Below are 25170 nucleotides of genomic sequence, written 5' to 3' on the forward strand. Positions count from 1 at the left end.
CCAGGGGCTGATGGAGACCTATCAGATCTGCCGTACGCACGCAGCGATGCCTGAGATGTTTGTGTAAGTTTAGCAAGCCATTAGTTGGTCTCTAACTACACCTGCATGCTGGGGGTCTCACAGCAAAAGACAGCCATTGATGGCATTTTTCCCTGTTCCCCGAGCTGTGTGTAGCTGGGTCACTGAGCTTTCCCTTAAACTTCCTGAGACTCTGTCAATCCCATGCAAAGCATCTGGATTAATTTCCTGATCCTGGGAATTTTGTAATTGCTTTCAATGGGGACAGCAACACATCCTCTGACTTTATTAAAATATGCTGCTTCCTGGCAGAGGTGGGATGCTACTATCAGATTATACATAAGCAACAGAGGAACCAGTTCATGCAATATTTATTTTCAATAACACATCCCCACGTTTGTGCTCAAAACTGAGAAGTGATTTATGTCTATCTAGAATTTTTGCAGTGTTATCCGACTACCTCAGAAAAAGGAGTGCACGCATCTCCACGACTTCTCTGGCAGTATGACACCACCTTACATCTTAAAGGTATGGCAGCAGGAGCAAAGGGGTTACATGTCCTACCACGGGTCATACAAGAAACCCATGGTAATGCCTAAGACTGAATCTGGATGGCAAGTCCCAGTCCTTTAACTTTCCTTTCTGTTGCTTGAAGAAGAGAAGGCAGGTTTCTTTCTCAAAAACAATACCAACATTTTGACTACGGGTACTGCGAAGGCAGCTGCAGCCCATCCCTGAAATCAAACCTCTTTTGCACGGCCCTGCCGCAGCTCCGAGCGTGGCAAGGCAGCCACAGAGCAAGCACCCAGCGGACACCCGGCACCACCCCGGGGCCGGTGATTCCTCCAGCTGATCAGGCTGTGCCACCCTGGCGCTGCTGCTCCTTGGTGGCAGCCACTGGCTTTTGCTCCGGCTGCATGTAGAGACCCGCTGCAGGGAGCTGCTCCCCGCACCAAACCGTGAGCAACACTCCTGGGAGGGAGAGGGAAAAAACCCAAAATACTTACCATGAGGCCTGACTGCAAGCCTCTGGATGTTAAGCTCTTTCCATGACTTTTGCTGCAACATGACATTCAGGTCTTTAAAAAATAAAATAAAATAAATCGTATCTTATGTGGTGCTGCAGTCTTTTGCAGGGAACAAGAATGAGGTTTGCCCGCTATCTCTACCTTTTACAGTAAATCATCTCCAATCAAATGATAATGTCCCAGCGAGGTACAAATTTTGATACTTGAATTTTAGTGTTCATTTCACCAACAGTTTTTAGTTTGTTTTTAAAGGAAAGGAAATTAAATGGGGAAAAGATTGCCCTATGCTAATTCACCAGTTAAACTCACAGGAAACTGCAAAAGATAAGGTTCCCATAGCAATTGGAATAGGTACCGCATTGCACAGATGAGGCCCGATTTTCCCGCTTATTTTCGATGCTGGTGGTTTATCTCCACATAGCACAGGGAAAAGCAATTACTTGGAACGAGGAACAAGGGAAAGGAGCCTGTGGCTTCTGTGATTCTTTTTAATGGCCATTCTCTGGCGTGGTTTGATGCGCCACTGTTGCAACACAGCCACGCACCAGCGCATATGCCCTCCACCACAGCAAAGCTCCTGCAGGGATCCTGCCACTGCCTTTTCCTGTGGTTTTAGCTGTGAAATTCTGATAGGCATTCAAGCAGGTTTTGGCAGGGAGTTTTACAGCCTCAGCCTCCACAGGACAGAGCTGTGTGGCACCGCACCAAATGCCGCATCTGAGCGCAATCCCTCCCAGCCATCGCCTCACATTCATGACTACCCTGGCAGCGAGAGACCTTTAATTTGACGCAATCTGCTTCCAATGAACCCATCTTACCTATTAATTATCGTTTTATCTTGCCTGAGGTTATGATTATTGCACTTGATTATGTCTTCCCTATCCCCTGAGCAGTCATCTGCAGCAAAGCCAAGGGAGTGCAATCTTGCTCCCACCCTCGCCCCAAAGCTACTCTGCAGTGCAGAAGCAGGCCCATCAACTCCTTCATTAATTCCTCTACAGAATGCCCCAGCAGGGCAGTTAAATTTGTGGGCGTGCAGTCCCCAGGGTCTCATTTCTCCCTGCTGTGCTGCAGCTCATTTTTTTTTACCAACTGCTCTGGGACTTTTCCTGCACTCCATGAATTTTCTGAAAGAATTGTCAAATATTCATCTGTTTCACTCTCAGATGTGTTTTCACTGGGCTGTGTCATTTTGACCAAGAGCGAGTCCCCTAGATAGTTATTCCTCACCCTCTTGCCATCCTGAGACTGCCTTGAGATCCATCATCACCTATGATTGCATCGAGCACCCCGTCACTCTTCCCTTTCTGTGACAACTGAAGCCGTAACTACTAACACTGCAGACTCCTTTTATCATTGCCAATGATGTGTTCCTGGCTCCCTCATACATAGGTGACCCAGCAATGCACTTTCTTTTGTCATCCTCCAGCTTCTTATGTACTTCTGAACCAACCTACTTATTCCCTGCGATAACGCCCCATTGTTTTGTGCCTTTGCATCCCTAACTTTGCTCCTGCACACCTTTATTCTCTGCTCCCTCTCACCACTGTAGTTTCCTTTCCTCCTCCCAATACGACCGCTTTTTTTTTTTTTTTCCTTTTCTTTTTTTGTTAATACATTGTTTTTCTCTTCCCCTCCAATGTCAGTACTGAAGGACACTTCTGGCAAAAGCGTGTTGCTCTCTCCCCAGCTGCTGACAGGGAGAGTTGTCCCCAGGGAGTCAAAAGAAATGCTGTCCCTGGTGGGTGCAGCCAGCTGGCTGGAAGGAGAGGGTGTCCCGGATGCTTCTGTCTCAGACGTGAAGGGGAGAAGGGAAAAGCCCAGGAGAGAAAAGAAACCACTTCAGGAAGGAGAGAGCGAATCAGTCCGGGGTATGGAGGAGACATCCCCCGTGCCTTAGAAGTGTGTTTCTCTCTCTGTGATGCTGAGCACCTCCTGGGCTGGAGGGGACCATCCCTTGCGCTTCAGTTCGGACAGACCTGCCATGTGCTTCTTTGGCTGCGGCAGATCCTCCGCTGGGGAAGTCAGCTGTATCAGCCGCTGCGGAGAGGAAGTCTCTGTTAATTAAGCTGATAAACAAACTGACACCCAATAGTGATCCACAACCATTGCTGGGGGCAAAGGCATCTAGAGAGCTAATGCCCCCACCTCCCTGAGCCTCTCCCACCAAATGGCTGTGAAAGGGAGAGGAAGGAGAGCAGGCTCGCTTTAACTGCTCTCGATGACAATTAATCCAACTCTGGGCTCAAACCTGGGCCTTAGACTAACAACCCAATGCACAGGGCTCATCACAGACATGTTTCTGGGAGAAAGGATGTTAGCAATCAGCCCCACAGACATTTTCTGTGGCCACGGAAAAACCACCATAAAGCCCTTTTTTTTTTTTCCTCTGTGCCAAGTAGCCATGCTTCCCATTGACTTTGGTGGGAGCTGTGGAGCCTTCCAAATGGTCTGACCATCAGAAAGTGCTGGGCATCTCCTGCTATGGTCCAAAACAGGGTAGGTGATACCTACCTCAGTGGCACTTCCCTGGTAGAGCAGTCCCTCCGCAGACTGGTTCCTGCCCCCAAGCCATCCTAGCTCCCCTCTTCCAGCCAGACAGGCTGTGACGCCGCAGGCAGGGGTTGTGGGGCAGCTGCCTGCCCTTAGCTCCCCCTGTCCTCTGCAACACAGGGGTGCTGCAGGCTGCTCCACACACATATATGCTAGTGTTGTGTCAGCTTTGGGGAGTTTATTCTTAAAAAATGCAAAGAACTTGGAGCTCTTTGGGCAAAAGGTGCTGGTCCGCAGAGGAAGCTGCTGGGAATTTCTAGTCTTTCTCATCCTATTTTTGAAGCCCCCCTGGTCCCACACACCTTCCTGAGCACCTGGGCTCCTCCCTAAGCCAAGTAACACGCAGCATCCTGCAGCCACCTGCCTGGCTCCATGGGCCAGTGTATCACTTCCCTGCTGAATACCAACTTTCACAGTTACTAACTTTTTCTGCCACAAGCTGTTCAGGCCAGTGCACGCTCCTCCCTTGCTGAGCGCATCACAAGCAGAACAGGCAATTCATCCATGACTCATTGGATTAATTTCAGTGCTTCCACTCCTTCTGAAGTGCCTGCCAGAATCCTGGATTTTGCTCATTTATTCAAAAGTATCTGCCCCATGATTTCTGAAATCGGCCTCGGCCTGCAGGTGCTCTGTGAGCAGTTCATTGAGAGTTGTCAGTCTTTGGAGCTCGAGCTGTCTTAATCAGACACATTAGGAAACAACATTCATGTTTCTTGGTCAGTCAAGTGTAACAAGAGGACTCAGTGTGTCGCAGTGAATGATCATAATTACCAATTACAAACTTGCTTTCAGTGAATGTTTGCAATATTCAGTTGAAAGGCATTGTTCCTGGAAGCATCTGTGTCAGGAAATTAATTCAGTACATTTCTGGGGTGTGACTGGAAAATGGGAACAGGTATATTTTGAGAAAACCTGTTTTCAAAACAGGAGCAACTATTCCAGGAGGTATCGTGTGGTTGGCTTTGATTCTCCCCTGAATCAACCCAGGCTTAGCATCTGATTCCTTCCTACCTGCCTAAACCACATCCTTGGAAGTTTCTTCATACTAATATAACTGAGAAGTCCCTGGAAATTACAACTAATATCATCTAAACCAGGGAAAATAGAAAAACCCTCAGTCTGAAATTGGCCAAATCAATTCCTCAGATGTGCTGTAAAATAAGCATTAACACAACTCACAGCAACATTTCAGTCCAAAGGCTCAAAGCACTTTGCAACAGGTGAGAAATATCACTTGTTTAGCAGGCAGAACATTCGAGCAATTACTTCACTGACAGCTCCAAGTCCTCATTTAGACATATGAAACATCTGAGCTGTGGGGAGTCAGACATGTTGTCAGCCACCTAGTCAAACTCTTCAAACTGGCCATGGGAAAGGACAGGTGCATTACCACTAAGTGGCCCAGAGCACAGGAGAGGGCTGTAAAAGGCTGGACTCAAGGTCTGAACTTGGAGCAAATCATATTGCAACACCTTGGCACAAGATTCACTTGGAGTTCCTCATACTCGGAGGTGTACAGCTCCCTCCCAACCCTGTCATCTCTTCGTGGCCACCAACGGCAACCAGGAGGCCCAAGGGCCGAAGGCAGCTGAACAGGAGTTACTTCATAGCGTCATACTTCTCCTCCACCTCCCTGCCTGCACAGCTTATGCCCCTCTTACTGTGTCACTGAAGACTTCTATCGCTACTGTTCCTGTCTGGGCATTGCACTGTATCTTCTGCTGAGCCTGACATGGGCATTAGTCAGCTCTGCCCCAATTCCTGTCACTCCCTATTTAGTCACATCTCCCAGCCAGCAAGTAAGAGTTCCTGTGGGCACAGATTCACCTTCCCTGAGACAATGGAGCCAACGAGGACATCCTGCACCCAGCCCGTCCCTGGCTGTGTTGGCAGTGCAGGTTCCTCCTCCCCAGGGCCCCACAATGTGACTGTCACACCTACACCACAGCCATGGGGATGATCCTGGCCCCTGTTCACCTGCTCCCCACCCCAACCAGCTGCAGATGAGCCTACAGTCAGTGAGGATGGGGAAGGACAAAAGATAAATTGTGCAGAAATTTATATGCACTGTACATCACTCAGGTCTTTCTTCATGGGCCAGGTGGGGTGTCATCTCTATGACACCATCTTCCTAGGCACACTTCTTCCTAGGACAAGGTGTCTACAGTGAAAGAGGACAGGCTTGGGCATGGCACAGGGTAGACCTTTATAGCTCTGTGAGCATGTCATCTTTAATAGCCACAAGTAATTTCTTCAGAGAAAATAATACAGTCCTGACTCAGGACTAAAAGGGGAGCAGGGGCAAGGGACAAGAAGTAAAGGCAAAACAGATCCTGGTTTTGCACCTGGTTTGCACTGGCACTAGTCAACAACAAAAGGGGAGCCAAAGGTGGTGGAGTGCCATCTTTACTTATATGGTCAGCAGGACCACCTGAACCATAAAACAAATCAATCAGCCTGTGACCTCAGGTAACCCATTCTGAGGGGGTCCTCTGCCATCCAGTGGAGCCAGCATTAAGAGGAGCTCTGCATATGTCTACATATTGCACTGAGCATGGTGGTGCAATGTCTCATGGGAGACTCTGGACATTTGATGACCACCCTGGAATCACAGAATCATAGAATTGTTTAGGTTGGAAAAGACCTTTAAGATCATCCAGTCCAACCATTAACCTAACACTACCAAGTCCACCACTAAACCAATTAAGGGTAGAGTAATAATTTCATGTTTCCTGGCTTGGTGGCTGGATTATTTTTTAATGACAGTAAAAACTAGGAATCATTAAGGTTGGAAAGGATGTTTAAGATCATCAGTCCAACCATCAACCCAACACCACCATGCCCACTAAACCAAGTGCCATGTCTACCCATTTTTTGAACACTTCCAGGGATGGTGACTCCACCACCTCTCTGGGCAGCCTGCCCAATGCTTGACCACTCTTTCCATGAAGAAAATTTTCCTAGTATCCAATCTAAACCTCCCCTGACAGAGCTTGGGGCCATTTCCTCTCTATCCTTCCTCTATCACTAACTACTTGGGAGTAGAGCCCAACACCCACCTCACTACAACCTCCTTTCAGGTAATTGTAGAGAGCAATAAGGTCTCCCCTCAGCCTCCTCTTCTCTAGGCTAAACAATCCCAGCTCCCTCAGCCGCTCCTCATAAGACTTGTGCTCTAGACCCTTTACCAGGAAGCTGTGCTGAGAATCTCCAAGCCCTCCAAATTGCCAGCAAGAGCTACTGGGCATTCTGGGAAAGGGCCACTCTTACCCCGCTTGCCTTCTCAGGGGAGAAATGTGCTGCAATCTTCCCTGAGGCCCTTCCCATGAGCCATCTGGGGGAAGCAGCAGCAACTCATCCAGTGACCACAATCCCAGTACCTGCTTCAGGGGTCCTTTGGTTTTCAGGAGGATGACGATGGCATAGAGAGGAATGCAGACCATGGAGGAGAGTGCCATCAGCCAGCCCACCATGTAGCCCCAGGGTGGGTACACGTAGGAATTGTTGTATTTCAAGGGTGTGTACTTGATCAGTGAAAACAGGAAGACAGCCTGTGGAGCCGAAAACACAGACATAGCCAGAGCAAAGGGAGCAGCAAAGCTGGGCAGCCTGGCCACCCTGCAAGCACCGGCTGGGTGGCAATGAGAGTGAAGTCTTGCATGAGCTAGCATGGACCTTGCTAGCTGCAGCGAGGCAGAGCTTGGTGCATGCTAACGACACAAGGAGTTATCTCAGAGCCAGGGCCAGGCTTCTCTGCAGTATAAAGCCTTCAGGCTTCTTCAGGGTTCAGCCTAAGCAAAGTTGGCAGTAGCTCTGAGGGTCCAGCAACAATAAGACAGCCATTTTTTCATATCAAAGTCAGGAATTGTTGTTATCCCTGACAGAAGCCCTCCAGAAGTACCACACAGGCACAGATTTACCCCTCTTGGGGCTTTCTAGCCACAGAGCTCACAGATGATTTGGGCTGGATCAGGCTTGCTTTGAATATTTGCCTGATATTCAAGTCCTGTTGGAGCCTAAGGACAAAGGACTAGAAATCTATTGTAAGCTGTAGCTACAGATCCCATCTGTGTTCCCACTGAGGTCAAAGAAAACAACTCTCAACATCAGATGCAGGAGCAGAATTTGGCTCAGAAATCATGTGAAAGTCCACAGAGCAAGACTGGACATAAACTCAAAACAGGCAAGAACTTGCCTGACCTAGGGTGCATTTTCTTTAAACACAGTTGTCACAGAAGTTTTAAAAGAGATTTGATAACACAGAAAGCAAATGGACATGGAAAGATATTTCTGAACCACAGGAGGTCACAGGAACACAGGCTGAAGCAAGTATTTCAGAACAGGGTAAATCTCAGTGGTCTTCTATTGAAAAGTAATTTGACCAAACCTCTCCAGATTTTGAGGATACATTTCCCTTTGCCTTCACAGTAAACAAATGGCTTTTCAGGCTCAATCAATTTTCCAGGAAAAAGATAAGGCTTTACAAAAGAAATAAATTGTTGCCTCAGCTATGCACAAGCTTCTGCTTCTCCATAGCAGTTTGAACGTTACAGCAGCACCTTGAAGACAAATCAACCTTTTCTACTGGGAACCCAGGGACTCAGAATAATATGCCATGTTGCCATAATTGCACTTACCAAGCACAGACCTGGGGTGAATACCAGCCAGCATATCTTGATCAAGGGCCACGGCCGGAAACCAATCATGTCCTCAATGTTGTCGTAGAAGCGGTTGGCACCTTGGCCACCAGCCGGCACAGAGACAAAGTCAGAGGTCAGGTAGTTGTTTCCTTCAACCACTATTCACATCAGATCCCAACTTTCTTTATCCTCAGTGTTTACCCCTTGCAAAAACTCATCTATCTTAATAGTATAGCAGCAGGTAACAGGCTTTTCTGGCATTGAAAAGGCCCATCTATGGCTAAGTACAGATGGAATTTTTTAACTTCAGCCATAAGTTATCAGAAAGTTTGACATAGAAGTGCCCTGTCCCTCAGACAGCAGCAGCTGCAAGTGAGAGGATGCAACCCATGTGCCACTAAGAGGTGGTAAGGACCATCACAAGGCAAGGAGGGGTGCCTAGTTTATAGGTCAGCAAGGGAAAGCTGTTGCAGGTTGAGCACATGAGATTGTGTGAGCCCAGAGTGCTAAAAGGAACAAAGAGAATGGGGGACACCAACAAAACCCTCTCTTTGTAACCAGACTGGTACAGCAGGGGAGTCATGTCAAGAATCCACACTGAGCTGGGAATTTCCCCTGTCATCAAGAGCTTGCTTTCCACAGAATATTTTATTTTTGGCATAAACCCAGAAGACCTGTCAATCCAAACTCTGCTGGAAACCAAATCTTCCATCTGCAAGTGCTGTTGTACTGTCCAGTGGGAGCTTTCCTGTGGGTGCCTGATCTCCTCCTCCTTCTCTCATTAGTTTCACTTACTAGATTTTGCTGTTCACGGTATGCGGGACACACCTGAATCTCATGGTGCACCAGGGTGGGATATACCTCTGAAGAGCATCTAAAAGTCCTGCCACTGGCCAGACCCTATCCATTGACTCTTTCCAACCCAAAGCACAAAGAGGAAATGTATGCAATGGCATATAGAGAAGATGGCATAATGCACATGGACTTCAGCCGACCTTGTAGAAAGCTCTAAGATGTTTTCAAGGAACAAGAGCCTAATATTCACCAAAAAGAGATGTAAAATGAAGAATAATCAAAAAGTCATTCATAAGATGCCCTCACTTCTTCCTAACTAGAGCTAACCAGAGGTACTATATCAGACTGCCTCAGGCAAAATAGAGTAACAATATTAGACAAAAAAAATTGAGCTAGACTGTCCATAGGAAGGGTTACCAATTAAGCACTTCTGGGATGAAATAATACCGTATTTGTCTTATTGAAGTTTAATCACAGTGCTTAGCTGATAAAGAAGGGCTCTGCCTTTAGGGGTGTTCATCCCGCTGTGAACTCAAGGTCATGCTGCAGTTCCCACCTGCAAGCATGATGAGACCTGTTTTGGTCCTTCTTTGCATCTTAACACCAGAAGTCTGGACTGGGCAAAATATACACCCAGAGGACTGGCCACACTTGCAAGTGTTTGGGGTTTGATGAGTTTTATTTTGGTTTGTGTTTTTTATGCCTTAGAATGAAATTGTTGTATTATGTTTCCTTTAAATATAAAAATTTGGTATGTATGCTTTTCTTTTTTGTAATTCTTTGTATTATTCTCTATATCCCATGACTAATGTTTACAGGAAAGCTCTTTTAAACCCAGCTTTTTGAAGGAGGCTGGGGAGGGTAGGTTCTTTGAACACCTCATGGTTCCCATCTTGAGTTGGCAAGTTAACAAGTAGCCTCAAGCAAAGACAACAAGCTGTGGCATATCAAGGGACACGCAGCCTTGTGTGGGAGCCCAGCCTACACCAGAGAACAGAACCTAAAATTTCCAAGCTGTAAATATCATAAGGCTTCAGATAGCACTTCTGAAAATATACTGGGGATGAAAGGGAGATGGTATAAAAAAATTATTTTGCCAAAAAGACAAAATCTTCTACAGGGTGCAAAAAAAGAAGAGATATATAAATGATGCAACTTGCAGTTTAGAATATGAGCATAGCACAGTCTCTTATACCATACAGTGTTTCCACAGAAACACACTGTGATGTCAGACGTGATGGATAAATTCATTTGTAACACAACTTTGTGGAAGCCAGAGTTTCACTGCAAATGTGGATCTAGGATCTAGTGTAAGAGACATAGCAATTAAAGAAATACAAAGACACCAAACAAAAAGAAAGACACAACAGATATCCATCCTCCACCAAGAAAACAATCCAAGCCTTATGTTGTTAGTTACAGTGTGCCTCCACCTGCCCTTATCCCTATTCTCTGTAGTACAACCATCAGGTCCTGTATTTCCACAGACTGTGGCAGTCAGTAGGTGATGTGATGAAACACGATGGGGACTAACATGAATGTCTTCAGAGAGTATATGAACAGGAGATTTTACATGTTCTACATTTCGCAGGCAGATGAAAAAGTAATCAAGCTTAAGAAGTCATCAGTTCAATTACTCAGCATTGGCTTCTTGAGCAAATTAGAAGCTGGAGGATGCGTGCAGTCCCTCTTCCTTCCCAGCACATTAGAAGGATTAGATAAAGCTCCTGCAGAGAAAACCATAATGATTTCCCCAAAGAGATTTTTGTTGGAATGAACAAAGATGTTTGCTGTTATCTCCAATATCCCAAGGCAAGGAAGAATGGTACGCAGGCACAGGGCAGTCATCCATGCATGCTGGTACTACTTCTCTTGTGCTGACCAATCCATATACCTTGAAAGCTGTTGCATGCTTTTCTGACAAATCATTTAATTTTGCTACATGAATGCATGGGAATAAATTTCACATGAACCCAACTAGAGATTTGCTTACATCCTCATGCGTTGTCCTTATGGAGCCCTTCTCATTTTATGTAGCTTATAGCAACCACAAGTGATACCCAAACTGAAAGGGACAAAGATTTGATTTTATTTTTACAGTATCTAGAAACAGTGAGTTTCACAGATCTGCTAGTTTGGAAACTATGAAAAAGCCCTCCCTTTTAAATCTTTTCTCCCAAGCTGCATTTATTTGCATTCCACTGTATCAAATTTCATCCAAAGGATTTCAGTAGGTGATGACCCCATCTCTGTGCCATAGTGCTAAGCTTGTATCTCTCTCAAACCTGCAGCATCAACACCTGTGACAAACCTGCGCAAAATGCCAGCAGAAGAGGCATTGTGGCACTGCAACAAATGCGCACCCTTTGGGTACCAGTTGCACAGAGCAGGCCCCTTATGGTCTAGAAATAAGTGTAAGATTGGCTGTATTAGGTGCATCCAGGAGGATAAAGCACACACAGCCAGAGCAAGCCTGACAGGCAGGATCGAGGCAGAAGGAGGCCGTGGCTTCTCGTAGCCACGCTGCATGTGAGCAAGAGAGTGAGACAAAGATTTATACCAGCACAACATGGGTTCACCCTAGGGCCACCCACAGGTACCTGCTGGCATCGGTTTGCTTTAGTTTTGTAAGCAGTCCTAATGGTTTCAGCCCCAGCTCTCCTGCAGCGATGGAAGCACTCGCTTTCTCCTGGAACAGCTAATCCTAATGTGCATGCTGTGACTGCCTAGAAAATATCCTCCCTACAGCACATTTCAGTGGCATCATGTTGTGAATCCCAGTGCTGAAAACCCATGCCTGCTTATATGAGGGCTGCTGTCCCAATGTGGAAGGGAGAGAGGAGAAAGGGGAAAAAATGCCAAAATGCCTTCAGCCCTCCCCTCTAGGTAACGTGATCAGCAGGTCTGATGCTGCACAATCCTTTCACAGGCAGAGAGCAATACAGGAGGAAATCCTCAGCAATTTGCGAGAGAGCAGCTGCCTGGCAGCAGAGGGAAGCTGCCAAGTGGTGGGTGGTTGGCGTATGTGCTGGGAGAGGGGAAACTCAGAACGCATATTTGTGTTAGCAAAAATGCTGTAATTCTTCACAGTGTAAGCAAGAGGCTCAGCCCTGCCAATTCTGAGGCTGGGACAAAAAAAACATTAATCGGCACCAGGCACTTTTTTTTCCACTAGGATGCCTCACCTTGGTCCTCTGACTACATTTCAGACCAAAATCAGCCCAATGGATGGAAAGCAAAACATCAAGATGGTAAAATCCCACTGTGCAGAGTGGGGCAAATGAACCCATAGTGGTGAGGGAAAGAGCCACTTCTCAGTCCCCAGATGCTCCGTCCCCCTTCCAGGCTGCTGGGGCAGCAGCATCTCTCCTGCTGCTCATTTTCTGCCATTGCTCTTCTCCATGGGTTGTCGGAAAAGGGATGTGGCCGGTGTGACTGTAAAAATGTCAGGGTGGCTCTATACATTAAAGCATAATTCAGTTTCATGTAACTGAGCATAGTGATGATGAAGCCTTGCCACAGGTGGATGAGAATCTCCATCCCCCTGTAAATCCCACAGGGACTGGGTAGAAGGTGACTCTAAATTAAAATCTGGCCAGGGTCTGGTATTGCAAGCTCTCAGGTGAGCTTCCCTTGAATGACATCTCTCTAGAATAAATCTCTCTCACAGGTCTGCTTCTCTTGCATTCCCTGGAGGTCAAGCCCAAGCAGCTGGACCTGCTAGCATTTCAGTAAGAGAGGAGTCCATCCAGACTAACAGTTGGGTCCTGCTGTATGTAAAGCACTTGGAGAAACTGGTAACTCCTTCATCAGCAACTGCACTACAGCCAGTGCAACTGCTATAAAACTGTAAGCACCAAAGAGACCACACAGGCACTGACTGTTCACTGTCTCTTCTAAAATAAGACAAAGGTGTCACCAAATGAAATTACCAGGTGACAGATTCAAAACAAGGAAAAGAGAGTGACTCCTCACACAACACCTGACCAAGCCATGGAGTTCCTTGCTGCAGCATTTTGTGGATGACAAATGCTTACCTGAGTAAATTGGAAAAAATAACAGAAGAGAAATAAATAGATTTTACTTCTGGATCTGGAAATCCCTGGGCAACAAGCTGAGTATTGCATCTGGCTCTGTGACCAGAAAGGCACAAGAAAGACATGGACCTGTTAGGGTTGGTCCAGAGAAGGGCCATGAAAATGATCAGAGGGCTGGAACACTTCTCCTGTGAAGAAAGGCTGAGAGAGTTGGCGTTGTTCAGCCTGGAGAAGAGAAGGCTCTGGGGAGACCTTGTTGTGGCCTTTCAATATATAAAGGGGGCTCGTAAGAAAGACAGAGAGAGACTTTTTACTATGGTTTGTAGTGACAGGACAAGGGGTAACAGTTGTTACTCTCAGGGTAACTGAGAGAGGGTAGATTTAGATTGGATGTAAGGAAGAAATTTTTTACTATGACAGTGCTAAGACACTGGGACAGGTTGCCCAGAGAAGTTGTGGATGCACCATCATTGCAAGTGTTCAAGGTCAGGTTGCATGGGGCTTTGAGCAACCTGATCTAGTGACAGATGTTGGGGGGCGGGGGAGGATGAGACACAACTAGATGACTTTTAAAGGTCCCTTCCAACCCAAACCATTCCATGGTTCTATAATAAGTTGTTAGAAGCTGGAAGAATATTCACAGAAAGTATCATTGCTAACTTTTCTGCTATTATACTCCTTCCTGAGCATCCGCTCCTGGGCATTGAAAGAGACACAACATGATGCTCATGCCTGCAAGTTTTCCTTAGGTTAGGATGGCCATGCTGCTTGGTGTAGCTAGAAGCCAGTGGATGTGTGATTGTGGGATGTTGAGCAGTCCCTCCCTTTTCTTTTAGGAGTGCCATCACAGCCCATGCAAACAGGAAGCATCTATCATCGCAGAAGTAACACACAACCAGTCTGCATCCCAGCATTTTGTGTTAAATTAACTGACAGGACTAAACTAAGGGCACAAGGTAAGCAGACAGTAACAGAGACCAAAGAATAGCAGTCACTCCTCTATTGCTGATTTTCTAATTCAAAGGGCAGATGGGAAGAGCAGCAAGGTAGTTCAACATGAAGAACCTTCAGAGAAGGAAAAACCATTCCCACTCTAAATGTGGAGCAATTAAGAAACATTGCAAGGAAACACAGTGGAAACCAGACAAGAAAGAGGGTAATTACAGCATTTTTTTGCCCCCTAAGAATCTTTTCTATCCACTCCCACTTCTCAACCCCCCATCCTTGCCTTGAGAAAGAGGAACACAGGTTTTTGCCCCTCACTTACCATACACCCATCCTACACAGATGACTTCAAAAATGGCCAGGAAGAGCAGGCATGTGCCACTGGCAGCATAGTAGTCAAAGAGCTGGAAGATGTACATCCCACCCTGTTGAAGAGGTAGAGAAGACAGAGTCATGGCAGGACTATTCCATGTGAGGGAAAAATGACTGAGGCAAGCAGAAGAATAGCAGCAGAAACACTGCACCTAGAGCAGGTGGGAGAAGGAGAAGAGCCTTCTCTTGGGGCTGCCCCCACTCTGTCCCAAAAAGACAGTCAGGCCTGGTGGCAGGAGAGCATTTCATGCCCATTTTATGATATTGCTGGGCTAGGCTGGTTTCTATGTCCACAGCAGCAGGAGCCAGTTTTTTTGCTTAAATCAGTTAGCAAGCTTCCAGCATCATTTCAAAATACCATGTAGCAGTGCAGAACTTTGCACCCAAGAAACTGGGATCATGAGGATCAGGACATTCAGACAGTTCATTTTAGCTGCATCCATCTTTACCTATTGCTCAAGGACCAAGCCCTGCGATGGTGGAGGCATGTGGCTCCCCTGCTGCCTCTGCCTTCAGCTGAGCCCTGCACAGTTGCCATCAGCTACCTCTACAGGTCAGTGGATGACTCCTCTCCCATATCTTCATGTGTTTTCTCAAAGAGAAAGCCCCTCCAATACAAGTCAAGCAGATGCTTTCAAATAGTGCTGAAGGGCTCTAGACACTGCCAGAGTAGCAGAGCAGTTACCCCTTCATCCCACCATGAATGAGGTGACATCCTGCAACAATGGGAGTAGATGCCTCCATGCAAGGAGGCATGCAAAAGCCATGAGAACCCTTAATACAGTTTCACTCAAAGCTCTCTCGATCACAGTGGGAGCTGCCTTCAGCAAATCCTTTGTCAGGATCCTGTTGAAGGATCATTCAGCAGTGCCTAAGAGGTTTAGCAGGAATTAGCTGTCACTACACAGCACATGGAGGCAACACAGAGGAGTGCTAAGACCCGCACCCAAGCATGAGATATGGATGCACAGCACAGCACACCACCATGCAGGAAGAGGAGCTTGGCTATTAGCTGCAGAGCAGGGCAAACACTGTGCGCATAGCATCACACCAACATAGCTCTGCTGCTTCTGGTCCTGGGGACCACAGGCTCCCCACTGGCTCAGGCAGGATTACAGTGCAGCCATTCCCTCCCACTGCTCTGCTTCTTGTGGAAAGCAGCCAGCAAATGATCGCTGCCCTTAGAAGAGCTTCTGCTTGTGCAGCTCAGCTTGTTTTAGCCACCAGGCCTAGTATTTGCACAAAGCTGTATGTCAGGCGGCCTCTCAGGGCTGTGGGACTGTCTCTCTGGAAGGCTCAGTTATGCAGCAAGTACACTAGCATCATGCAGGGTAAAAGCAGAACCAGCTGTGAGAGACACCAGCTAATGCACTAGAAATGAAGGATAATTAACAGCATCAAAGATGAGCTTGCTGTCTCTACCCACTCCTCCAGAGCAGTCTAGCAGGGTTTCTGGTGTTCAGCTGTACCCCAGCTACTCCTTTCTTACCTCAGTGACCAGCAATAAGCCCAGCAGGTAGCACGTGACTGCAATGGCCAGGATCAGCAGCTCCCGACGCCCCTTCTTCCGAAAGACTTCCGGGAACATGTCAATAAGAGCTGTCACCATGCTTTCCACGCAGACAAACTGCAGAAGAAGATAGGTTAGAAAAAACAGTGTCTCCCCTTCCCCAAGCAAGCATTCCTTCTCACTGTCCTTTTTTCCTCCAGCCACCCAAATCCTTATGTTTTTGTTTTCTCTTTTTGTCTGTCTTGCTTCCAAGGGCCAGCTGCAACTGCTAGGGACCCAAACACAGCTCAGTATATCAGTGAGGCCTCCTCTGGAGCTGCAGAGCAAAGGGGTTAAAAGTACAGCCCCATGTTGGAAGGATGAACTGTGAGATGTGCGACAAATTGCCTCAAACCCAACAGAGCACGCTGCTGCACAGCAGAAATGACCAAGGGATGGGGAGGTAAGGGGCAGACTGCACCCCTTGAGCAGGGTGAGAAAGCACCTGAGATGGCACAAGGAACCCTTGTGACTGAGGGGAGCTCCCCCTGCCACTGTGCAATTAAGGAGAGCCAAGTGACTGTGAGGGCACAGCTCAACCCTAACATCAAGCACACCCCTCATACAGCAGGACTGGTTGCAAAAGACACCACGATCACCTGGGACAACCCAGTAGAGTGGGCAGCTGTGGGTTCCACAAGCAAATTGCTGGCTTTCAGGGCTGACCATGGGGCAGGATGCCTGCTCATCACCCCATGGCTCTCAGTCCTGCACCATATGTCACCCATGGGATACATAAGAGAACATCAGCCACCGCTGGGACAGCCCAGCCAGCATGAAGCAGAGCTGTAAGGGAGATGAGGCAGGAGGGGACCTCCAGGTGCAGGGGCTGAGCTGCTGTAAAGTGGAGCCTGAGCAGAGCAACCTGCCTGGCAGGCACACTGGGACACCCCTCGTTGCCATCATGCTGGCTTGCCAGGGTTGCACACTGTGCTCTGCAGGGTGATGTGCTGGATTTTGCTTCTGGCATAACAGGGGTATGGGAGGGTAAGAGATGGGCACACCAGTGAGGAGAACACACAGGGATTGCTCTGGTGAGATGCAGCTGGGAGAAAACAGACCCGTTCCCTTTCCCAGACTGCCCTGCTTTGTGCCAGGCCTCACTCCACAGTGTCTGCAAGGTTTTGGTGCTGGCACAGAGGTGGGAGGGGATGTAGCTGGGCCACCCTCACGTACACACAGGGAGAAGGATGCCAAACAGAGATGCCAGCACACATAATCACTGACCTCCCATTGGCCCAGGCTCTGAGCTCCCACACTGTGAAAATGTTGTGGACAATGCAGAGAACTTATTTGAGGTACCAGCAAAGCACATAACCACCTTATCCTTTCCCATGGCCTTGGGGAGTGCTCAGGGTGGGGACAGGCACCTGGGTGTTAGATGAGGAGGGTGAGTTTGCTGTACCTGGCTGTCCAGTCCCAAGAAGATCAGCATGAGGAAGAAGAGGCAGGACCAGAGCTGAGACACGGGCATCATCGTTACTGCTGTTGGATATGCTATGAAAGCCAGGCCAGGACCTGCCAACAGACCGCAGGATGACCACAAGTTCCCCCCACCCCACCGCCTGCCACCACCACCCTGCAGCACAGAGTGAGCTCACATGCTGCTTCAAAGCTTACCCCACCATGGCTCCCTGACCACTCAGGGCTGAAAGCCACATTGGGAAGCGCTGGTCCTGCAGACCTCACTCCGGACACCCACAGTGATAGAGAATGTAGATAACATCCCAGGCTTCACCTCAGAAAAGTCCCCTCCCCCTCAGGCTTTCTGTTTTGCCTTGGCTCTGAAGTCTCCTGGAAAAACCTACCTGATTCAGCCACTTCTGCAATGGGTACACCCTGCTCTTGAGCCATGAAGCCCAGCACAGAGAAAATGGCAAAGCCAGCAACGAAGCTGGTGGCACTGTTCAGGAAGCACAGCATGATGCAGTCCCTGCAGGGAAGAGACCAGACAAAGATTGGTGTTTCCCAATGCAGAATGGGTCCACTTGGGATCATGTCTGTACTCAGCTTCCCCAGCCAGACAGCATGGACCAAGGAACAGCTGCTTTTGAGCCAAGGAACAGCTGCTCTTGAGCTCCCTCAGAAGTAAAAAGCTCACAACAGAAGAGATCCAAAAATCAGCCTACTTACCTTGTACCCCACAGTTCAAGAGCTATAGAACTATAGGGGGTACAAAGAGAGACATAGGGCACCACCAGTGGCTTGTGAATAGGATGCCACAATAATATACATAGGGTCATGGCAACAAAAAAGTTGACAGGAGTCAAGGCAATAAGAAAAACAAAGAGAAAATGAGGAAAATAGCAAATTAGAAAAGGGAAGAGGTTGCAAAAGTAAACATAGCCAAGAAACAGGAGCATCTGAAAGCATGAGCATATACAGGTTCAGCAGGTCTGGTAAAACAAGGACTAATGGGTTAACAAAAATCCTCACCTGACAAGGGTTGTGTCTACACTGTCTTTATTAACTATGCTCAGATGGAGGTTGGAGCATGCTATGCCACTTGTCCTGAAACTTCTGTTTGCCAAAATGGGGCACCAGTCTGAGCTGGCTGGGCTGAAAACCCCACACCCCAGGATACTGCCTGGGCAGCTGACAGAGCAGACCCATAGCATCAGCTGCCATAGGGCAGCATGGACAGCCAGCACATTTGGGCCACCCAGAATTAAGCTGCCAGTCCAAGGCACCTAAGGCGTTAGAGGAAGGCATCAGCACACTGCTGTTACTGACAGATACATTTCAGGAGAGTCAGGGGAAAGTATTAATTGCCTGACCAAGAGCTGTGGCAGCACCTATTGGAGAATGGAAGAAGAGGAGAGATGATTGATGTCTCCAGAGTACCATTATATTTTCCCATCCATGCCAGAGCAATACATGAAGGAATAACAAAGCCCTCACTCCTCAGGGCTCTGTGAGAGGTGTCAGAAATGGTCCTGATGGCTTCACTGAGCTCCATGTCAGGCCATGGATAAAATAGATCTGCAATCCAAGGGCAAGGAGGAGGCCAGACAGACTTGATTAATCTTCTTGATAGGATGAAAATGCCACTGGCAATACATTACCCTGATGGCAGTAAAACACTGGAGACAGGGGGCCCAGCCATCATCTTTGTACCATCTCCCCTGCCTAGCAAGTGACAGCAGAGCTGGCTGTGCCAATCCTGCTCACTCACCCTGTCAAAATAGCCCATGATGTCTCCACAGTGGCTGGAGACACTCTCCATTTTCACTCTTCCTCTAATCTCTCCCATTTCCAAGCTGACTCACAGGGGAGAGCACTGCTAAAGCCATTTGCTGGAGCTCCTGTGTTCCCTCAGCCACTCTCTGTCCCTACACTGAGTCCTCTGCAGCTTCCACACTCTGAGCAGCTTGATAGTCAAAGCAGCATGACCCAAGGCCTCCCCTGAGGGCAGAGCCTGCCTGAAACACAGCTCTGTGCTGTTTGTCTCTGAGCACATTTCCAGAAGGATGTGAGGAATCCAGGCTCCTCTTACCTGTAACAGTTGTTGGTATACTTGTTGTAGCTGCCCAGAGCTGTCAGGCAACCCTGGCAAATGGCATAAGAGAACAGGATCTGAGTGCCTGCATCCATCCAGACCTGGAACAGAGAAGGTCAGTGGTCTCCAGACCTGGCAACAAAATAAACAAATGGCTATGCCCTGTCTAGAAACAACCCATTCATCAGTGCAGAACAAACTGCATGAGACAGAGGGGGGCTCAGTGGATGTAGAAACTGGGATACCTCTCCAGGACAATTGAGCTATAGGGTGGAAAGCCCTCTAGGAAAAGGCTCCTGAGGGGACCATATTTTCACATCCCACTCAAAGTAACATGGGGCACTGATCGATGCCTGACACCACTCCTCCATCCCACATCTTTGCGTTCTGGGTGGAGATGGCATCCCTGATAGCATGGCTCCAGCTGAAGTTGGCACTGCAGGTGTCCGTGGACCCTGCGTGGCTCCGGGTTCGCAGAGCCACTGGTGAGTCAACCCAAAGGAGGGCCAGCGAATCCTTTGCATGGTCAGTGCATTCCTCTCCCTGCTCCTGAATATGGTTTCCCACATCTCTGAGGCTGCAGTGCAGGGTGACAGGGGGAAAATTGCTGGGAAGAGAGATATCAGGCTGATGGGGTGTCGTGGACCCACGTTCCCCTTTGCTTTGGCGTTGCATGGGAAAAGCTGAGTGGGCTTGTTCACTGCTGCTCCAGCCCTCTCACCCATGGAGTAGTCCCTTGTTCACTCCATGTGTTGTGGGCTGAACTGCAGCTCGACTCTCGCACCCTCCCAGGGAAAGCCCTGGGAGCTTCGAGTTAGCAGGCAGGCAGGAGAACAGCCCACCTTTCTGTTTGTCTGTGTGTTCCCACTCACTCTCTTTTTCCTCTAAGCAGCCCACAGCTGCAAGCGGGCAGGCAGCTGCAATTTGGCAGCCTTCAAAAAATCCCAGCCCAGGCATTTCTGCTTAAATTTATGCAGATCTCTCGCAGATAGGCACGTACATGGGAGCCCTTCAGGCATGGGGACGGGCACACATCCCGCTTTACACCAAAGCCCCACATTCTGCCTAAACTTGGTAGCAGGATCTCTCACTCCTGCTATGCTGGGTTGCAGCAGCCTGGAAAGACCATGTCAGCTTCAGTTAGGCTGTGAAAGATAGGGAGGCTTTCAGTGAATAAGCTCTGACTGTGAATAAAACACACTCAGCCCCCATCACCCCCCTGTTATTTATTTTGATATTAAAATTCCATTTACGTTCAGCTGGCTCTTTGCATTCAGCGCACCACAGATTTTGTATTGACAACACATAATTGCATCTGAAAGCCTTTTGGGGGAAGACAGTGTGTTTGGCAGCTGGTTTGGGAGCAGTTGGGGCTTTGGCCATCTGGGAAGATGTGGGAGGTAAGCTGAGACTGTGGGCTAAGCATATTGCTTGGCTGCCTCCACGAAAAGATTCAGCGGTGGAATAATTAGCAACAGTGTCATTTAAATGGTCTTCTGGGGGGGACTCTGCATTAGCACCTCCCTGGGACGGCACAGGCAGCCTGCACAGCATTGCTGAGCCCACATGGGGAAGGGAAGGAACCTGCTGCTACGGAAAGGTGCCCGAGCAGACACCCTGGGGGGATCCTCCAAGGGGGGATCCTGCCGCCTGCCCCGCACAGCCCCCAAGGGTGCTGCCCACCTCCTGCCAACTCAGACTACCCTACAGGTCCAGGGTTTGGCTGCACCCACTGCCCTAATCTGGACTTGCCCTCTCTGGGTACACAGCATCCCCACTGCCAGGGGGGTTTTCCATGAGCTCCAGTGAGCGGTGGCAGGGGCTGATGTGCTGCCTTTGGCCAGCTGCTGACCTAAGCGAGTGGGACCAGCCCCTAGGATGGGTGAAGCAAACGTGCAACCCAGCCTGCATTACCTGCACGCATTCAGTATCGGCAAGCACAGGGGCCCTGGGCTCCCTGGGAGGGCCCTGTTGGAGCCAAACTAAGTGCTAACCAGGCCAGAAAAAATGAAAAGTGGTAGATCATTTCCCCCCCTCCTTCCTTAATTATTTACATTTAAGACCCAGCAAAATTATCTGTTACATGCTGAGTATTTCATATACTCTTCTGGTTTTGCTGAGCCCATGAGTGGAAATGACCTAATATGCCTATATGCTGCAGATGCACGAGCAAAAAGGCTGTGCTGTGCAGGAGGGTGAGACCCCTCTCAGGTCTTCTAAGGAGATCTCACTGGTTCGCCGGTCTCCTTTCAGAGAAGACAGCTAGATCCTCAGCTAGCAGCAGATCCAAGTGTCAGGGTGCTGGAAACATTCCCATGGCCAGCACCTGCCTGACCCCCACCCACCTGCGGGTCTGCCAGCCTGGAAATGTCTGGCTTCAGGTAGAAGATGATCCCCTCAGCAGCACCGGGCAGTGTGACTCCTCGCACCAGCAGGATGATAAGCATCACGTATGGGAAGGTGGCAGTGAAGTAAACGACCTGTGGGCGCAGGGAAACAAGAAGAGAGAGGGTCAGCAGGGAAAGGGTGCAGGCATCATCTCATCTCACCTGCAGCCCCCCACCCCCTGGCAAAATTCCCTGGACTCTGTCATTGGCTATAGCTGCTACTGCTAGCGTAGAAGAGGGGTGGGAAAGAATTTAGTGAAGGTTACATCTCACCAGTGATTTACTTAATCTACATTTTGTTCCTCACCCAAAACTCTGCCACTGGTTGCTCTGCTTTATTTTCTCTTTCCAGTCAGTGTAATTTCCTTGCTCTCCAGCTGTTCTCGTCATCTTTCTAGAGCTGCAGAATAAACCCAGATCTCTTCCTGTCACTGAGTTTTAATGAGGAGTTATTGAAATGGTCCTATTCCCAGCAAGAGTTTTCCAAATTAAATAGCAACTTTTGCTGCCCAATTTGAGACACCTGATTTCCAGGGGTGCTCATGCGGCGCCCTCATTCTTTCAATGCCTCTGAGCTTACAGGTAAAAAATGGGGGCACCTTAAAGCCTTTAAAGAAAATATAGGCCATTATTTTTGTAAAACCTTCTTTTCACTTCTTCCTAGGTGTGATGTAAATAAATATTAGAAAAGTAGAATTAATCATTTCTAATCCATTGCCTAAAGTAACATTTTATTTTTTTTCTATTGGCAAAGTGTCTGTGAGCAAGTTGCAACTTCCTAACATCTATTCATTATTAAAATTCATCCAAATAATGTGAAGGCTTGTTTACTCTATGGATTCATAGTGAGGGGCCTAAAATGACTTTTTTTTCTGCTTAGTGATAATTGGTCGAATAAGTCACAGTACATGGCATTTTTGCTGTTCCCCAATTGAATGAGAATGCGAGCACTTTTGGCACAAGTACTAAAAACTACCTTCAGAAATCACTTCTGGGGAACATTTATACACATCACCTGAATGCATAAGGAAAGGAAACATGGAAAGAGCACAAGAGTGGGCAAAATGAATAAAAGAAAAAGGCTTTTAAAGAAAATGGGTCTTCACGGAGTTATTTGAAATTATTTTCCTGAGGTCGCTATTGTTTCTCTAAGTTTGGACTCCTTAAATCACAGAAGCATAAACACAAGGGTCTGGCAGGGTTATCCGATTAGAGCAGCCTCTCAGTCAAGCACAACATCCTGTTTACTCTGCAGCTGTTAAACAAAATTATGCACCTACTCAGAATTCCTGGGACCTCACTACTGCTTAACCTAATATGTAGTCAGTGAGGAAAAAGAAGGAAGGAGCTGATTTTTTTTGATAGTGCCTCTGTAAAACTCAAAATGACTACCTGCAGAGAAGACAGCTGGCCTGTCTGGCCTGTGGTATGTCTTGGGACAGAAAAACCCACCCTGTATTGCTGCACCATGTCCCTAACATCTATGTGGTAAAAAGTAAGACCAGTAGTCTAAAAATCCTGAAGGAAAAATCTTCTGTGGTCCCAGGAAAACCATTCCAGCTATGACCTGCTCTCTTTGTTTCCTCTCACTTTCTGGTCTGACTTTGCCAAACCCAATCAACCCAACCAGCCTGACTGAACTTCTTTAGCCTTCTCCTGCAAGGCAAGCTCTGCACACTGGAGCAGCACTGGGCAAAGGAGACACTTGGTGGAGAGAGGGCTGAGAGCTGAAGGGAACCTGGGATGACTTAACTAGACTTCCATGTGGATCAAACAGCCTCTCAGACCCAATCTCCCAAGATCAGAATGATACCTCTTGTGAAGATGGCACTGTGGTATTCGAACCAGGGAGCATCAGAGATTTAAGACTTAAAATGTGGAGCATCCCCTCTCCCTATAGATGTGCAGTCTGGTTCTCACTCCCTGAGACATGGTGACAGCAGGTCTGCACTAAGAAGATCCAGAGTCACCGGCAAAGTCTGGGAGAAACCTAGCGAGCAGAGCAAGTTATTGTCTTGCTCTGTTAAAAATGGGTGCCCAGTGCAGTTTTAAGGTGGGAGATGAGATTTGACACTGAAACACAGGTGTCCAGTACTACAGGGAACATCTGCCAATACTAGGGATAGTGATTTGAAGGAAGGCAGCCATTGCAGAAATTGGTTCCCCTCCCTTTGTTATTGGATCATCCCCTGGACACACGCAAGACCCAACCATCATTAATCGCCCACTTGTCTCGTTGCAGCTCCAGGAAAGAAGAAGGTCCTGAAAAAGTTAAGGCCATAGCAGCGTCCCTAACACCCACCCCAAGACATCACACACTCATTCACTCCAGAGGGATAACCAGTCCACCTGATCTACAGGATTAACATCAGGAGGGAGTATTGGCTCCAGCCTCATTAGTAAAATGCAAAAAGTGACCAGCTAAGCCAAAAACCACAGAGCCAGGGAGAGAGTACAAAGGAGAGCACAAAGACACCTCTCCCACCCCAAGTATTTTGCAGGACAAAGAAGCAGGAGAGATTCATTATCTATTCACTGAGCTGGTTACAGGCAGCAGCTTGTCTACTTTGCTCAAGAGATTAATTATTGCCAGGGGTAGGAAGTTTGCCACTGCAGATGATCTTGTTAAAAACACCAGCAAGCCACACCAGGACAACACACTGGTGAGTGGATGGTTCCCAAGGGCACTTGGGGCGTATCTGTCAGCCACTGTGGGTATCTGCAAGGGAAAAGGTGACCCAAGACACCCCTCAGTTCCCAGGTCTTTCTCTGTTCTCCCCTCCCTATTCGACCTACTCTTTTATTCTTCCTCTTACAGGTCAAACACAACCAGTGTAAACCAGTATAGTCCCACCAGGTTTTACGTTTGACTTTGGTCCTGTGTGTCTCCTGCCTCTACTTCATGAAGAGGGAAAAGAGATTGGGGAAGAAATGTAAGATGGGTACAAGGAGGCTTATGGACTAGGAGGACAATCTCCGTTCCTACTTTGCCTGTGGACTTGACCCCTTTCCAGATGCAGAAGTAGCAGATGATCCACGCCAGCAGGAGACACAGAGCCAGCTCCCAGCGCACAGTGCCCAGTTTGTGAATACCATCCGTGAGCCCCAGGACTCGCTTCCTGCCGGTGTCCAGGGACAGGGAGAGAAGCATTAACACCCCAGACCCCACCCATCCATACAGGCCTTTCCCATATCACCCCATTCAAAGACTTAAGAGACTACCCACAACACATCTGCCCAGGGCTCCCAGCCATGTGAATCACCCCAGCTCTGCCTAGGGCTCCCCTCTCTGTCATTTCTGCTGAAGCCGCTCCCCTGTGCCCTGTAGCTAGCCCGAGCCCTCC

At 48.1% G+C, this 25170-nt stretch overlaps 1 protein-coding gene across 1 annotated transcript in view; it reads right to left on the bottom strand.

The window, feature by feature from the left end:
- Positions 1–2942: 2942 nt before the first annotated feature.
- The window catches only part of LOC104035823 (sodium- and chloride-dependent betaine transporter), a 30995-nt gene continuing 8767 nt past the window's right edge, over positions 2943–25170 (bottom strand). Inside the window, exons 5-14 of the mRNA XM_009489245.2 lie at positions 24813–24945; positions 21785–21919; positions 19437–19540; positions 17749–17873; positions 17346–17458; positions 15881–16018; positions 14342–14444; positions 8240–8340; positions 6983–7153; positions 2943–3086 (exon numbers count right to left, since the gene is read on the bottom strand). Coding sequence (XP_009487520.2) covers positions 2943–3086; positions 6983–7153; positions 8240–8340; positions 14342–14444; positions 15881–16018; positions 17346–17458; positions 17749–17873; positions 19437–19540; positions 21785–21919; positions 24813–24945 — 1267 coding nt within the window. The remainder of the gene's footprint in view (positions 3087–6982; positions 7154–8239; positions 8341–14341; positions 14445–15880; positions 16019–17345; positions 17459–17748; positions 17874–19436; positions 19541–21784; positions 21920–24812; positions 24946–25170) is intronic.

Source organism: Pelecanus crispus, chromosome 1 (genome assembly GCF_030463565.1).
Source record: "Pelecanus crispus isolate bPelCri1 chromosome 1, bPelCri1.pri, whole genome shotgun sequence".
Lineage (NCBI taxonomy): Eukaryota > Metazoa > Chordata > Aves > Pelecaniformes > Pelecanidae > Pelecanus > Pelecanus crispus.